Source organism: Jaculus jaculus, chromosome 3, assembly GCF_020740685.1.
Source record: "Jaculus jaculus isolate mJacJac1 chromosome 3, mJacJac1.mat.Y.cur, whole genome shotgun sequence".
In the NCBI taxonomy this organism is placed as follows: Eukaryota; Metazoa; Chordata; class Mammalia; order Rodentia; family Dipodidae; genus Jaculus; species Jaculus jaculus.
The window spans coordinates 149,451,285-149,466,209 of NC_059104.1; the positions used below are offsets into that span (position 1 = coordinate 149,451,285).

Here is a 14,925-nt window from a genome sequence, read left to right on the forward strand (position 1 = left end):
CATGCTAGGGTATCAGGGAGGCCCCAGGAGGGAAGGCGGAAGCCTAGGCCAGGCCCTCCCCACGCGACTGGGATTCCCTAAGGAGAACTCAGGCGCCAGCCTCCATTTGAATAGTTTCCAAGTAAAGATACTAAGGAGAGGCCTGCTTCTCAGGCCCAGGTGCCCTTAACCCCATCCTGTACTCCCACCTTCAGGCAGGACTTTGGGTCCCAAGGGAAGCCCCAGGCCAGCACGGGGCAAGGCCGATGGGAGGCACGGTGCACTTTCTCAAACAAGACTCAGGCTCTCAAGCATGTCATCTTGGTTCAGTTAGGCCTCCACCCTACAGCTGGTGGCCAGATCACATCAGTCTTGCCCCCACTTCCAGCTGCTGAGTCTGCACAGGGGGCTGGTGCACCTGCTTCCTGCAGGAGGCCCTGGGACCCCCTGGAGGCACTTGGTCTTCTGATTTGGGCTCACCTTCAGACCATCAGGATACCACTAGACCAAACCAGTCCCAACAGCTGGACACAATCAGGGGTCCTTGGAAGAGCAAAATCATCACCGGAGACCAGACTTGGTTTGCATAGTCTGCACGTTTAATCACTTTAAAACCTCTAACATTATCTCGTGTCCATTAAATAGAACCAACAATGCTGGGCCTGTTTAAATTACAAGGGAAAAATCACTGTGCACCAACCCAGTATCTTACAAAACCAGCCGGGATGGCCACAAGGCGGGTGGATAGGAGAGGAGGCACCCCTGGGCAGGTGGCTGGGTACCAGGAAGGGCTAAGGGAAAGAAAAGGGGGCTCCCAGGTGGGAGGGAACTGATTGTCCTAATGGGAGGGGTGCAAAAGGCACGTCAGAAGAGGGGGTTTGGGGGCATCATAGGTCAGTGCTTTCTCCACCAGGGCACAGTGTTAAAAGGGGCTTGGTACCACCACCTGCCCACCCCTGGCACTTGGATAGCCAGTGACCAATAAGCCCTTGGCACAAGCCCCATTTGAAACACAGATGTCAGCCTACCCCTCCCACCATGACTTCCTTTCCTAGAGCCCACCTGGTCGGCCTGACTTTAGGATTTGGGGCTCAGCTATTTCCCACTCCTCAGCAACATGCTACAGCCCCCTACACCTCAGGCTGGGCAGCCAGGGGAAGAGCAGGGTGGGCACGGGTGTGAGGAGGTGGGTGGTCCAGCTGCTACCCCATTAAAAATACAAAAAAAATCAGCATTAAAGTGAAATCATCACAAAGTGAAAATATATCCTCAAACAGCTCCTGAGATCCCCACAGGGGAAAGCAGCATCGGGTGGGAGGCGGGAGAGGCCAGCTGGGCCACCGTCCCTCCCCACCACCCACCCAGGGGCTTGGGGACTGAATGCCAACAGCCCAGGCAGCCCCAGGCTCAGAAAAAAAGGGCCTTGGGCCCTGATGGGAGAAGAGGGTGGTCGGAACACCAGCACAGGGCCCCATGGAGCTTCAGCCTGGCTGCCAGCTGAGGTGGAGGCCTGGAGCGCACACATGCCAGGGGCATGCACACCTAGGTACACCAGTCAGCGCCTGCATTGCCTTGGTCCCTTCCTATGATTGTGGCTTCTGCCAAGGCTCATCAGCGTGGGGATAGGGTCAGGGATGCAAAAGCCCTTGGAGAGGTGGCCTCCTCACTCAAGTACCTCCTAGCCAGCCTCCCTGCTGCCTGGATGGGGACCATTATTGCTTTAGAGGGACAGGGAAGGGGCAAGGCTGCAGCCTGGGTCAGGAACCCCGAGAAAGGCCGCCCCTCTTTGCTCCACAAGAACTCTGGCTGGGGCCTGGGCCTTGGAAAGCTGCCCTAAAGGTTTCACTCCTTTCTCCACATGGAGGGGGTCTTGGCCTGAGGAGAGGCCTTCTCCCCACCCAGCTGATCCTGGTGACTCACATCAGGAAACCAGGTAGACCCCAGGGTGGGGTGGGAAGCAGTCTCTGCCCCTCTAGCCTCCCAGCTAGGGTCCAAATCCAGACCCAAGATAAAAAAATACTTTGGTGAATTAAAAAGTGCCCAAGGAGGGGATCAGCTTGAGGGGATGGGCAGTGGGCTCGTCAAAGGGCGCTCTGGTCTTTGATAAAGGCGGTCCTCTCGCCCCGGCCCTCATCCTCTTCTGAGTCAGATGGGCACTCCTCCTGCCAGGCTTCGGGGGGCAGCCCCTTGTAGGAGATGAGGCCACGGTCCATGGTGTACACTTTTACCCCCCGGAAGCTGAAGCCTGAGCGCAGCTGCAGTACCAGGAAGACAGTGATGAAGACCAGCACGATGAAGGCGCAGCTGAGGCCGGCGACCACTTCAGGCAGGTGTGAGGGCCACAGCCCGGCCTGCAGCCGTGGCTCCACCTGCACCTCTGGGGGTAACCCAGGTGGCTGCTGCTCGGGTCGGGACTCCCGGCTGCTCTGACTTTGCCGGGAGCATGTCCGCTCCACAGGGTCCAGGGAGGCATGGCTAGGGCAACTGAGGCAGTCTGTAGGGGCAGGGCCCTGGCATGTGGCACACGAAAAGTGGCAGGGGGCACAGACGCTGGCACGGATGGTCTCCATGTCATTCTCGGTGCTGTAGTGTGTATCAATAAGTTGGGGTGTGAAGCCTGGTGGGCAGTGCTGGACACAGCTTTTCTGGTGCAGGGAGAAGCCTTCTTCGCACACTGATGGCATAGGAGGAGAGCAGGTGTCAGAGACCATGGCCTCCAAGCCACTAAGCCTTCCGCCCCAGGTTATGGTGGTGCCACAGACCTGCAGCTCCAACCACCATCACCAGTCTGTAGAAGCCCCAGGAGGTCCTGAGACCCCATTTTCTTCTGTTCTAATAGGTAATTTGCTGTGTAACCCCCCCCCCCCCAGCCCTGTTCTGTCCCCAGCAGTACCCACTACTGACCCACGCAGGCTTGGCTGGACGTGAGGGTCTTGCAGCCGCTGCTCTCAGGAGGTGTGGGAAGCCCTTCGGGGGCTGTGCCATACAGTACAAGAGTGAACTTGGTCAGTGTCCCTATGCCAGAATTGGGAGGAGGCAAGAGTTAAGAGGTTGCAGGAACCATATCAGCATCCCAGGTCCCACATGCCAGCTCTCATCCTCATTCTCCACCCCTCCAGTGTCCCCAGTACCATAGTTGTTGGCTTCGCTGGTGTTTTCAATCTCCAGGACCCACTCGCCAGAGGGGTCCTCATCCCAGGAATGGGTTGTCATGAAAGCCCAGTCATTAAACCCATCTGCGGAGTAGTCATGTGGCCTGGGGGAAGGGAGGGCCATGAAGCTGTCTGAGGTCTTGGGAGGGATCCCAGGCCCGATCACCTAGCCCGTGATACGCAGGCCATGTGCTGTTCCCCCCCAAACCCCACCCCGACGGCACCAACTCCACTGGGTTGTAAATGCTTATTGGCTCAGTTGTTCCCCCAATAGGCCATACATAATCTGAGAATTCTAGAAGTGTGAGGCACTTTACACACACACGTCATGTGGACATATGGACAGAAGCCAGGGATTCCTGGGATGAGAAAGTCCCACAGGATACAGCTTTCCCTCCCCAAGTGCCGATAGTGGCTCACTCAGGACTGGTGTGTGGGGGGGATGAATGAGGTAACAAACGTGGGCCATGAGGGTGGGCAGGGAGCAGGGTGAGCACCTGGCAGCTAGAAGGGTAGAGCGGGTCCCCATGGGGCTGACTAGGTGAATGGCCAGGTCACCGCGGCGATTGTAGGACAGGGTGAGCCGTGCCTGAGCATGCTCCAGCCGGGTGATGTGGTTGGGCTCGCCCAGGCACGCAGTCACAGTCTTGTGCACCTCTAGTCGTTTGCCAATGTCCCTGCGCAGAGAGCACCACGAGAGGGGTCAGCCTGGCCAGAAACGACCAGCAGGCGGCTACTTCCTCCCTCCTCATTGGGTTCTGTACTCACTTGGGCTCTGTGAGGATGTCGATGATGCACTTGCGCTGGGGGGCCACCATTGTCCAGTTCTGGGCCAGGGCCACCATGGCACCTGCATCCAACAGCCCGTAGCCATATGAGTGGCTCACTGTGGGGGCAGGGAAGGCAGGGTTAGCAGAAAGGTGGGAGTGCCCCCCAACCCACCTTGCAGCCTAGACCTCTGGGTCATGCTACTCTCACCTTTCCGGCCCACACCATTGGTGGCCCAGTCATTCGCGTTGAGGTGGGCTGGCTTGGAGGTCTGTACCACCAGGTGCTGCATATCCCTCCAAGTGAGGTTCTTACTGCGAGAGAGGGAGAGGCTGGGGCTTAGTTTGTGTGGACAGCAGCTGCAGACTTAATGGCTGCCTTATAGAGAACACTAGTAGGGACAGGCTGCCACTCGCCCACTTACTTGGCCTCCAGGGTGAGAGCAATGATGCCAGCTGCCAAGGGGGCAGAGGCTGAGGTGCCCGTGTGAGATTCTGTGCACTTCTGCCTCAAGTCAGTGGTCACCTGCCAGAGGATAACAGTGCTGTGAGGCCTTGATGGAGGAGGGAGAAGAGAGTGACTGAAGTTCTACCTGTCTGCCCTTCCTTTGTCTACATATGCTGAGTACCATAGGTGGCAAGATCAATCAATCAAGACACGTGGGTCCCAGATTCTGCCTTGCTAACTGCTGTGGACAGGCCACTGCAAGGACCCTGGACCCTTCTGGGGCCAAGTTTCCTAAGGAATAAGATGGTTCAACTAGAGATTAGAGAACAAGATATGCTTTGAGGGACAGTCTATATTTCTTCTTTTTCTTTTTGTTTTTTGAGGTAGGGTCTTGCTGTAGCCCTGGCTGACCTAGAATTCACTATGTAGTCTCAGGGTGGCCTTGAACTCACAGCGATTCTCCTACCTCAGCCTCCCAAGTGCTGGGATTAAAGGAGTGCGCCACCATGCCCAGCTGACAGTCTACATTTCATAAAGGCTTCACAGCCCTCAAGTGTCTGGGAGGAACCCCAGCTCCCTTTCCATGAGGGCCTGAGCAGCTCTCAGCCACATGCGGGTAAGAACAAATAGAATCTGAGCCAGACGTGGTCGTGCACGCCTTTTATCCCAGCACAAGGGAGGCAGTGGTAGGAGGACTGCCAAGAGTTCAAGGCCAGCCTAAGACTACATAGTGAATTCCAGGTCAGCCTGGGCTACAAAAAGACCCTTACCTCCAAAAGAAAACAAACAAAAACAAAATCAATAAAGTAGAATCTGAGGAAGTCCTGAGCAAAGCCAGCAAGCAGCCTCCCTTCCCAGTGCCGTCTTAGGCAAGACTCACAATCTGCTTCTCATTCTGGTTGCCGCTGCTGTAAGTGGTGGCCAGTGTGGATGAGCAAGCCTCACTGTACCAGGGCACATTGCCAAACTGTGTGGCGCTGCTGATGGACAGTGTATAGATGCTGTTGGTGTAGCCATCGCAGTTGCAGCTGTCATGTTCCCGGCCCCCATTCCCCGAGGCCCAGACAAAGATGGAGCCTAGCCCACCGCGACCCTGTGGACAAAGTGGGTTAGGGTCACTCAGGATAGTGGGGAAGGCTTGGCACGAAGATGCTATCACAGACTGGGAAAGTGGATCAGTATGAATGCAAATCTTAGGTCTGTGTACAAAATTGAACAGTGGTGATCCCCAGGGAGTGTGGTGATGGGTGATTTCTTATATATATATATTTATTTGAAAGAACGAGAGAGAGAGAAAGAGAGAGAATGGGTGCACCAGGGCCTCCAGCCACTGCTAACAAATTCCAGATGCATGTGCCACCTTGTGCATCTGGCTTCCGTGGGTCCTGGAGAGTTCAACTGGGATCCTTTGGCTTTTCAGGCAAATACCTTAACTGCTAAGCCATCCCTCCAGCCCGTGATGGGTGACTCTTATTTACATTTTGTTTTTTTCCAAGGTAGGGCCTCACTCTAGCCCGAGCTGGCCTAGAATTCACTGTGCAGTCTCAGGCTGCCCTCTAACTCACAGTGATCCTCCTACCTCTGCCTCCCAAGTGCTGGGACTAAAGCCATGCATCACCACACCTGGCTAACTTACATCATTGTGGAGCTGGAGGCTCAGTGGTTAAAGGAATTTGCTTGTAAGGCCATATGGCCTGGGTTCAATTTTCTACTACCCACGTAAATCCAGACAAAGTGGCACATGTATATGGAGTCTGTTTGCACTGGCAGGAGACCCTGGCAAGCCTATACTTTGTTTCTCTCTGTATGTGTCTCTCTCTCAAACAAGTATTATTTTTGGGAGGGATATGATCAAACCCAGTGCCTCACCCTAGGCCAGTCCTCTCCCTCTCTTGCTAGGGGTATGGCTCAGAGGCACAGCACTTGCCTGGGTTCAATCACCCAACAATGCAAACCTTCCAACCAGTGAAACAAAACTCGGGGTCTCAAATGTATAAAGCGCATGCTCTACCATTAAGCTACATCCTTAGTCCCCATTCCTTCATATGTTATACCATTTTTTGTACACGCGTGTATGTATTTGTGTGGACATGAGTGTGTGCAAACATGTGCAGGCATGCAGCATGACATCATCAGGAACGTCATTCGTATGTGTTGAGGCAGGGTCTCTAGTTGGCCTGGAGCTCACCAGTGAGACTAGCTGGCCAGCGAGGCCCAGGGATCCTGAGGTCTCTGCCTTCCCAGTACGGAGCTTACAGTCGTACACCACCATTCCAGCACTTTATGTGGGCACAGGAATCAACTCAGGCATTCCTGCTTGTGAAGCGAGCACTTTGCTGACTGAGCTGTTTCTCTAGCCCAAGGCTTTTTTTTTTTTTGAGGTGGGGTCTCACTCTAATCCAGGTGGACCTGGAATTCACTATGCAGTCTCAGACTGTCCTCAAACTCACAGCAACCTTACCTCCTGAGTGCTGGGATTAAAGGTGTGTGCCACCACACCCACCAGAGAGACAGAAAAGAGAGAATGAGCACACCAGGGCCTCTAACCATTGCAAATGAACTCCAGACACATGCACCACTTTGTATACCTGGCTTTACGTGGGTCCTGGGGAATCAAACCTGGGTTGTTAGGCTAAATGGGCAAGCACCTTAACCAGTGAATCATCTCTCTAGCCCCCAACACTTAAATTTAACTTAGCACTTTGTGTAAGACAAAAATTAAATACAAGATCCAGGTGTGGTGGTATGTAGCTGTGATCCCAGCTGGCTGAGGGAGGAGGACGATGAGTTCAAGGCCATGTTGAGCTACACAGCAAGTTCCAAGCCAGCTTAAAAAACCGCATAGGAAGACCTTGTCTAGAACACCAACCCAGGCAGGCAGACGTATAGGCGTGTGTGTGTGCACGCCCACATACACACACATACACAGAATGAATAAATTAAACAAAGGAAGACGGCAATGAAAATGATAGGACCCAACCAACTTCCCAAGAGTAAGCCTGGTTTCCAGGATTGGACCAGGACCCCCACTGTACCTGGCTAACCCCCCGGAAGAAGGCCTCCTCAGCAAGACGGGCTGGCCCATCCACGGTCTTGCCATCGTCCTCCGGGCCCCAGCTGGCACTATAGATGTGGATATGGTTGGGATTCAGGCCCAGTGAGCGTGCCTCTACTGCATCAGTTACCTCGCCATCCAGCATGCGCACCCCTGGCCACAGAAAGGGGAGAGAGATGCTGTATGGGTCCAGCTGCTTCAGGTGCAGGCTGGGCAAGGGAGAGGAGAGGCCCGTGTTGGGAAACCCTAAGCCTCTTACTATCACTGCCTCTCTCTTCTGCCTGTGCTGCAAAGATTTAGGGAGATTCCTGCTAAGAGACTCCCACCCTACCCCATGGTGCCATCAGCATCAAGTTTCCAGCTCTCTGAATGCTAAGAACACTAGATAGAATATCAATACTATCTACACTATGGGACCCACAGTGGGAAGGTGGCAGGCACTGTCCAGACTGGAAGCAAGCAGAGAAAATTCCCGTAAGAGAGACACCCCCACCTCCAATGTGGGATAGAGGGCCCAAGCCCACACTCACCTCCAATGCGGGCGTTGTAGGCCACACCTACGCCACAGACACCATTGTTGGCTACTGCAGCCACTTCCCCTGCACACCGTGTGCCGTGCCTGCCAGGGCCAAGAGCACAGCATTAGTGGGGTAGACAGAGTGCAGCAACCGCAACCTGAGAAGCAGGAAGATTCAGCACCGGCCTCAATCTCACAGCTGCCGTTCCATGTGTGTGTGCGGCACCGCTTTCTACAGTCACCTTTGCGCTAACCAAAACCTCCCTTTGAGAACCAGGACTGTGAACAAAGACTGCAGCCTCTGGCCTGGGACAAGGGGCACCCAGGCTCAGTCCTGTGTCCTCAGTGGAGGAAGGAAAAGAATGCAGAGGCTGGAGACTTACAATTTCTCACCTGTTGTCATTCATCTGTGTATACCGAGGCTGAGGGTCAGGGTCCTGGTCATTGACATCAAAGCTGGCCCCAGGATCCTGTAAGGAATGTGGCCATCACCAAGAGGGTCCTCGACACCATGGAAGAACAGGCCAGCCCCTGACGGCTCCCTTTGCCAGGGATCACCACCTCCCTCCTCCAATCCTCACATAATTGCCTGCCAAGTCAGGATGGTTCTTCTCGATGCCGTCGTCCAGGATGGAGACCACAATGCCATGCCCCGTGAAGCCCTGGGCCCAGGCCTCCTTCACGTTCAGGTCTCGTTGAGTGACTCCAGACTGCAGCGACAACCAGGCCATCACTTACCAGAGGTTGCTGGATATTTAACTAAGAGGTCAGGACTAACTCAAAGAACCCTGTCCCACCCACAAGCCTCTTTCTCTACCAGTCCCAGGCTGGCAGGAGGGGCTGAGGGCAGACTACTCAGTAGAAAGAATCAAAGAAAGCTTCCAAGCAGTCAGCCTCATCTATCCTCACAGTGGGTGGTGGGGTACAAGGACCCAGAGCCTAAGGAGGTTAACATACCAGGTACCACTGCTGGGGGAACTTGGGGTCTGTGGGCTCCTGATACACATCCCTTTTGGTTCTCCGTTTTGCCACCTGCTGCTCCAGCCACTTTACCTGAGAGGGAGGGAGGAGGGAGCAGGGAGAGAAATGGTGTAGGTGTCAGCGGGGGAGGACAGGGACTCCTCAGAGCAGGAAGGGGAGGATAGCAGCAGGAGGGGCGGGGGCCATACTCACTTGAGGCTCCCTCTGCAGCCGGCTGTGCCGCAGGCGGTGAGGCGACAGGGACCGCTTTGTCACTGCTCGATGCCAGAAGTGGTAATAGTCACTGAAGATCTGCAATAGAGCAGAGAAACGGAGATGGGCTTCCATCTGTCAGTCCCTGGGGGAGGCAGGGATGGGGGTGGACAAGGCTGCAAGGGAGGCTCACAATGCCAGGCAGGGTGGGCATCTGCTCCTTACCTAGGACCCAATAAGAACATGTAAGGGACAGAAGGGGACTCACCCTCACTGGAATGTGCTGGTTGTCTAGGCAACCTATGCTAAAAGCCTACAGGCAGGACAAGCCACTGCTCCATCCCACTGGCCACCCCAGAGCCCATTTCCTGCCCAGAAGCCCTGAAAGTCAAGCCCCACAGTCTTGTTTCCTGGTGCAAGACTTCCTGCCATCACTTGCCCCACTGCTGGACAATGCCCTAAGCCTTGGCCAACAGGCCAGGTTAACAAACCTACCTGGCCCAGGTTGTGGAACCCATGCTTTCGTGCCACGCTGTCAGCCACGGCTCGACCTCCTGGAATGTGCACAGCCCACGTGTTGGTGAAAACCTTCTGGCCACGGGCATCAGCTGCCAGCAGGACCAAGGCTCCTGCTGCTGCTACTACCCATAGCAACCAGGGCCTCAGCTCCATGGGGGGACAGGTGGCCGGGACCCCAGAGCTCCCGTCTCCCTGGCCTGGTCACAGGGCCTCGGCTCCCACGTGCCTGCTCACTGCCCGTGGCCGGGGGCTGATTGGTGGGGGCATGGGGCCGAGATGGGCAGGGCTTGAGGGCGGGATGCGGGCTGCAGGCTCTGAGAGGAACAAGAGGGAAGGGGGAGAGAATCAGTCCCTCCCCAGTCTTGCACGAAGATTGCTCCTCCTACCTCCAAGGGCTAGTTAAGGCCTAAAATGAGTTTCAGGGGAGAGTAGTAACTAAAAAACCAACCACAAAAACACAAAAAAAAAAAAACAAAACCACTGAGTGCATGCCTTTATCCTAGAACCTGAGAGGCTGAGGTAGTAGGAACACCGTGAGTTCAAGACCAGCCTGGGATACAGAGTGAATTCTAGGTCATTCTGGACTAGTGAGACCCTGCTTCAGAAAACAAAACAAGGCAGAGGTAGGAGGATCGCTGTGAGTTCGATGCCACTCTGAGACTACATAGTGAATTCCAGGTCAGCCTGAGCTGGAGTGAGACCCTACCTTGAAAAACAAAAACAAAACAAAGAGTTGGGCATGGTGGCACATAACTTTAATCCCAGCACTCATGAGGCAGAGGTAGGAGGATCGCCTTGAGTTCAAGGCCACCCTGAGACTACATAATGAATTTCAGGTTAGCCTGGGCTACAGTGAAACCCTACCTTGAAAAATAAAAAAATACAAAAATAATTAAAAAAAAAAAAAAGCCAGGTATGAGGATTGCTGCGAGTTCAAAGCCAGACTGGAGCTACAAAATTCCAGGTCATCCTGGACCAGAGTGAGACCCTACCTCAGAATAAAAATCCCTATTTTTTTTCACAAAGAAATCTAGCCCCTTAGCCCGAAAAGTCAGCCAGATAAACACAGGGACTAACCATTTCCCCTCCCAAGCCCTTTTCACCAATAACACAAGCATAACACAAGAGAAGGATCAATGCTTAAGCCACTTAAAATCAGAAACAAGAGGCTGGAAAGATGGCTCACCAGATAATGCATTTGCCTGCAAAGCCTAATGACTGGTTTGATTCCCCAGTGCCCGCATAAGTCAGATGCACAAAGTGGCAGATGTATCTGGAGTTTGTTTTGCAGCTAGGGGCCCTGGCACAGCCATTCTTATTCCCTATCTCTGCTTGCAAGTAAATAAACAAATAAAATTTAAAAAATCAGAAAGAAAACACTCACCATAATGGGGGGGGTATACATTAAAACTCTGTATGCACACATGATGGCATTTTGTTGTTTAAAAACTATTTATACATGCATATTTATACATAACCCAAAACAAAATCTGGAAGGAGACACCCAAAAATGCTAACAAAGGTTCTCTCAAGATGGTGAGAGTTATGACCAGTAATTGCTACTTTCTTCTTTGTGCCATTGTGTATTCTCCACAATACCTAGGTATATTTTATAAAGGAATAAAAGGTTGGCTTTTTAAAGGTCTTTTTTTTTTTTAATGTACTGTTCTACCTAACTCACTAGGGTGTCCTGGCTCAGCAAAACAGGTTAGCTATAGGGAGATATTTGAAAAAGACTCATAGCCCCTAAGAGAAAAGAGTGGGTGACTTCAGCTGGAATGAGGACTAGAGGGCCATGCACTGAGCACAAGGAATTCCTGAGGCCTCACCTCCCTCTAGGGCTGAGAGGGCAGCCATCATTAGAAGCAGGGGCCCAGTCTCTCTCCCTTTTTAAACTGTTTCCCAGGGAAAGCTGAGGCCACACTATCCTGCCCTGCTGGGGTCTAGGGGCCCACAGTGGGCCCCCCTCCTTGCTCCAGGCCCACCACCTTGCGTAATCTGAGCTGGGAAGTGAGGGCAAACACGGGCTGCTGAGCCAGGAGCACCAAGGTGAGGCTGAATCAATAGTGCATGTGCTGTTTTTCCTCCTTCAGCAAACAGACAGCAGGACCTCTCTGCCTGGGGCCACATAACTGTCCCGACACAGGGCCCCTGAGGAGCCACAAACCGAGCTCCCGAGGTGGACAGCTGCTGGGAAACATCCTAGTGGGGTGCTGAGGATATCTGGTCTGAGCCAGGCACCTCGAATGGCTTCAAGCCTGCCCAAAGGGACCATTTCCATGCCATGATCTATCCCCAGAGGTGGCCAAGAGAAGATCCAGAACACAGCGAGGCTCTGGAGAGCTGGGCAGGCCAGCTGCCAGCCACACGGGCCTCCCTGGCTGCTGCAAGCCCACCCCACAGGCTGGTGGGAGGGGGGATGAGGACTCCAGTCACAATTCCTGAAGTATTTTCAGTTTACACCAAAATAACCTGACAGCTGATGGCAGGAGATATCCATAACAGAGACTCCACACCCTGAGGGGCAGAGTCCACCCAGCTCAGGGCAGGCCTGGGAGCCACAGAGCCATGTTGCCTTGGAGAGAACTGATGTAAGCTATGGCTGGGTAGCCAGGTGCCCCAGCCAAAGTCCCCACGTGAGATGTGGAACCCATGGGCAGAGCCACACAGAAACAGGGCTCATTGTCACCGGCTGGCTACACAGCTACTTCTTGGTCCAGATAGCTTGCAAAAAGACCCCTGACCACAGAGCCGTGAGCCCTACTTGCTGCCTCTACGTCAAGGCTGGATTCATCTGGGTCGAACCCAGGTCCTGACACGCTGTAGACAGAGCCACAGCTGCTTGGTGTTAAGGGTGATTAGCCAACTACTTAATCACCTTGCAGCACCCAGAAAGCAAGTGAGGCACAACTGACCAGATCTCCCTCTCCCCAAGAAAGATAGTCTGCCTCCCTTCACCCAGTGTCCCTAGCCATGGTGAGGGATGGTTATGGCTTCCAGACCCCGGAAGCCCCCTAGACAGCCCTACCTCAGCATCAGACACAGAGGGAGGACCCCCCCTCCACACACACAAAGAGCAAGAGCTGAGAACAATGAATGAACGGGCTTCTCCCCAGCCCCCATACCAGACTCTGACTCACCCTCTGAGTCCCAGTTGTCTCAAACCAGAAGGCTCTCCGTATTTCTAGCCTCTCCTGGTGGGTCTTGCCTGGCATTCAAACTCCCGGGCCTGGCCACAGGAAGAGCTGCTATGCTCTTTCCGAGTGTGTTCTTGAGCAAAGCCCTTTTTCTCCCTCCCTAGACCCAGTCAACACAGAATGCAACCAGGGAAGGGGGGGAAAGACAGGAATGCACCTACCTCCAGGTGCGGCTGCTGTTTCCTAAGCACTGGGAGTGTGGCTGGGACAGAGCCGCAGAGCAAGCCACTTAAGGCTGCTGGGAAACCCAATCAGATCTCTCTCTCTCTCTCTCTTTTTTTTTCCAGCAGGGACCCCAAGGCAGGTCCTGTTACAGGCACTGGGAGACTCCCATGAAATTCTAACCTAGTCTGGAGCTCAACTACTAAACGCAGTGTGATCTTACACAAGTCACTTCCTCTTTCTGGGCCTCAGTTTCCTTGGTAGTTAAAAACTGTTAGACCAGCGGTTTTCAAACTTTGTTTTAAAGCCACAGAACCCTCATTAAATAATAATAAAAAAACTCAAATTTTATGTGAAAGCCAATATAGGTAACAATAAGAAAGAAAAAAAAAAATCGGCCATTCTTTTTTGCTGTATCCACACCTGGCCAGCTGGCCCTCGTTCGGCCACATCACCTGTGTTTGCCCTGGCACTTTCCAAGTCGAGAGAGAGAGGGAAAGAGAGAGGGAGAGGGAGAGAGAGGGAGAGAGAGAGAGAGAGGGAGAAACACACACACACACACCAGCGCTCTCGGGGAGATGAAAGTGTGTTAAAGGGCTGTGGGCGGTGGGAAAGTAGGTACTGGCCAGACAAGAGTACTGACCAGAGAAGAGTACTGACCGTCAGACCTGTCTAGTAAGCAGGGCCACCCTTCGGTCACCCACCCCACAGGGACAAGCAAGGGGCCGGCGGCCAGGCCTCAAGCCCCGAAACATCCCTGAGCCGGCCTGCAGCGCGCCCGCGAATCCGGGCCCGGCCCGCGGGTGCCCGGGGCCGCGCAGGTGTGCGGGGCAGGGCGAGGACCCGGCGGGGAGGAGCACCGACCCCTCTCCCCGGCCCAGAGCCGTTCCCCCGGCGCCGGCGGGACACAGGCCCTCCCGGGGGCCGCCAGCGACGAGCCCCCGAGGGCGGCGGGGAGGCGGGAGCACCCAGCGCCTCCGGAATCCTCCGGCCGGCCGGTCCCCCAGCAGGGGCCTCGCCCGGCGCTTCCTGAGGTCAGAGGGCTCGCCCCGGCTCCAGCGGAAAAGTACCCGCGCGGGCCGGGGGCCGAACCGCGTCCGGGCCGGGGCCGCGCGGGCTCAGGTGGACTCCGGGGCGCCCGTCCTCCCGCAGCAGCAGCAGCAGCAGCAGCAGCAGCAGCAGCAGCCCGGGGCGCCGAGCCAGAGCCGGTTCCCAGCGCGCGGCGGGCGGCGGAGGCCCGGGGCAGGTCTCGCCGGGTTGGCTGCCCTCCTCCGCCGGCGCCCGGGCCGCGGAACGCGCTTCCCCGGCACAGCGGCGCGGCCCGCCCGGTTCTCCTCTCTCTCTTCCCCCTCCGCCGCCGCCGCCGCCGGCACCACCACCGACCCCGGGGGGCCCCCCGCTTCCCAGTCCGCCTCGCCGCCTCCCCGGGCCGCGCGCCCTCGCCGCTTACCCTGGGGAGCCGGGCGGGGAAACTTTTCCAGGCTGAGCGCCGCGGCGGCGGCACGGGCGCCCCTCGGCCGAGCGGAGAGCCCGGCGGCGGGGGCCTGGCTCGGGCGGTCCCCCCGCGCCCGGCGGCGACGGCGACGGCGGCGGTGGCGTCACGGCGCGGAGGCGGGGAGGCGCGGCGCTACGGCCTCGGCCCCGGGCCGGAGACCTGGGCAGGGCTCGGCCTCGGCTCCGGCACGGGCGGGGAGCTGGCGGTGGCGGGTGGCGGTAGCGGTGGAAGGGGGGGCAGCGGCCCGGCCGCGGCGGCGCGGCTTGTTTACTCGGGCCGCTGTCACGGCGGCGGTGGCGGCGGCGGCGGCGGCCCGGGCTCCTCCTCCTCCGCCGCCCGCCCCTCCCCCTCGCGGCGCCACCTCCGCGCTTCCCCGGCCGCCGCCGCCGCCACCAGCGCCGGCGACTCCGGCCCCGCCGCCCATGCCGCTCCGCCGGGCCCGCGTTCCCGAGCGCCCGCAC

At 56.1% G+C, this 14,925-nt stretch overlaps 1 protein-coding gene across 1 annotated transcript; it reads right to left on the reverse strand.

Moving 5' to 3' along the window:
- Nucleotides 1-556: 556 nt before the first annotated feature.
- Furin (furin, paired basic amino acid cleaving enzyme) lies at nt 557-14,522 on the reverse strand. Its single transcript, XM_045145258.1, has 16 exons — nt 14,420-14,522; nt 9,587-9,924; nt 9,092-9,190; nt 8,876-8,971; nt 8,500-8,628; nt 8,312-8,388; nt 7,932-8,020; nt 7,382-7,554; nt 5,227-5,439; nt 4,324-4,424; nt 4,110-4,213; nt 3,900-4,017; nt 3,629-3,808; nt 3,111-3,235; nt 2,884-2,994; nt 557-2,653 (listed from the first exon to the last, which is right to left on the reverse strand). The coding sequence occupies exons 2-16, from the start codon at nt 9,761-9,763 to the stop codon at nt 2,061-2,063; spliced, it is 2,385 nt and encodes a 794-aa protein (XP_045001193.1). The 5' UTR covers nt 9,764-9,924; nt 14,420-14,522; the 3' UTR covers nt 557-2,060.
- Nucleotides 14,523-14,925: the final 403 nt, after the last annotated feature.

Coding starts and splice junctions, on each gene's coding strand:
- Furin (XM_045145258.1), bottom strand. CDS start 9,763: ATGGAGCTGAGGCCCTGGTTGCTATGGGTAGTAGCAGCAGCAGGAGCC. Junction 8,972..9,091: donor GGCTGCAGAGGGAGCCTCAA/GTGAGTATGGCC, acceptor CCTCCCTCTCAG/GTAAAGTGGCTGGAGCAGCA. Junction 3,236..3,628: donor TCTACCCTTCTAGCTGCCAG/GTGCTCACCCTG, acceptor CCCTTCCCCCAG/GCCACATGACTACTCCGCAG.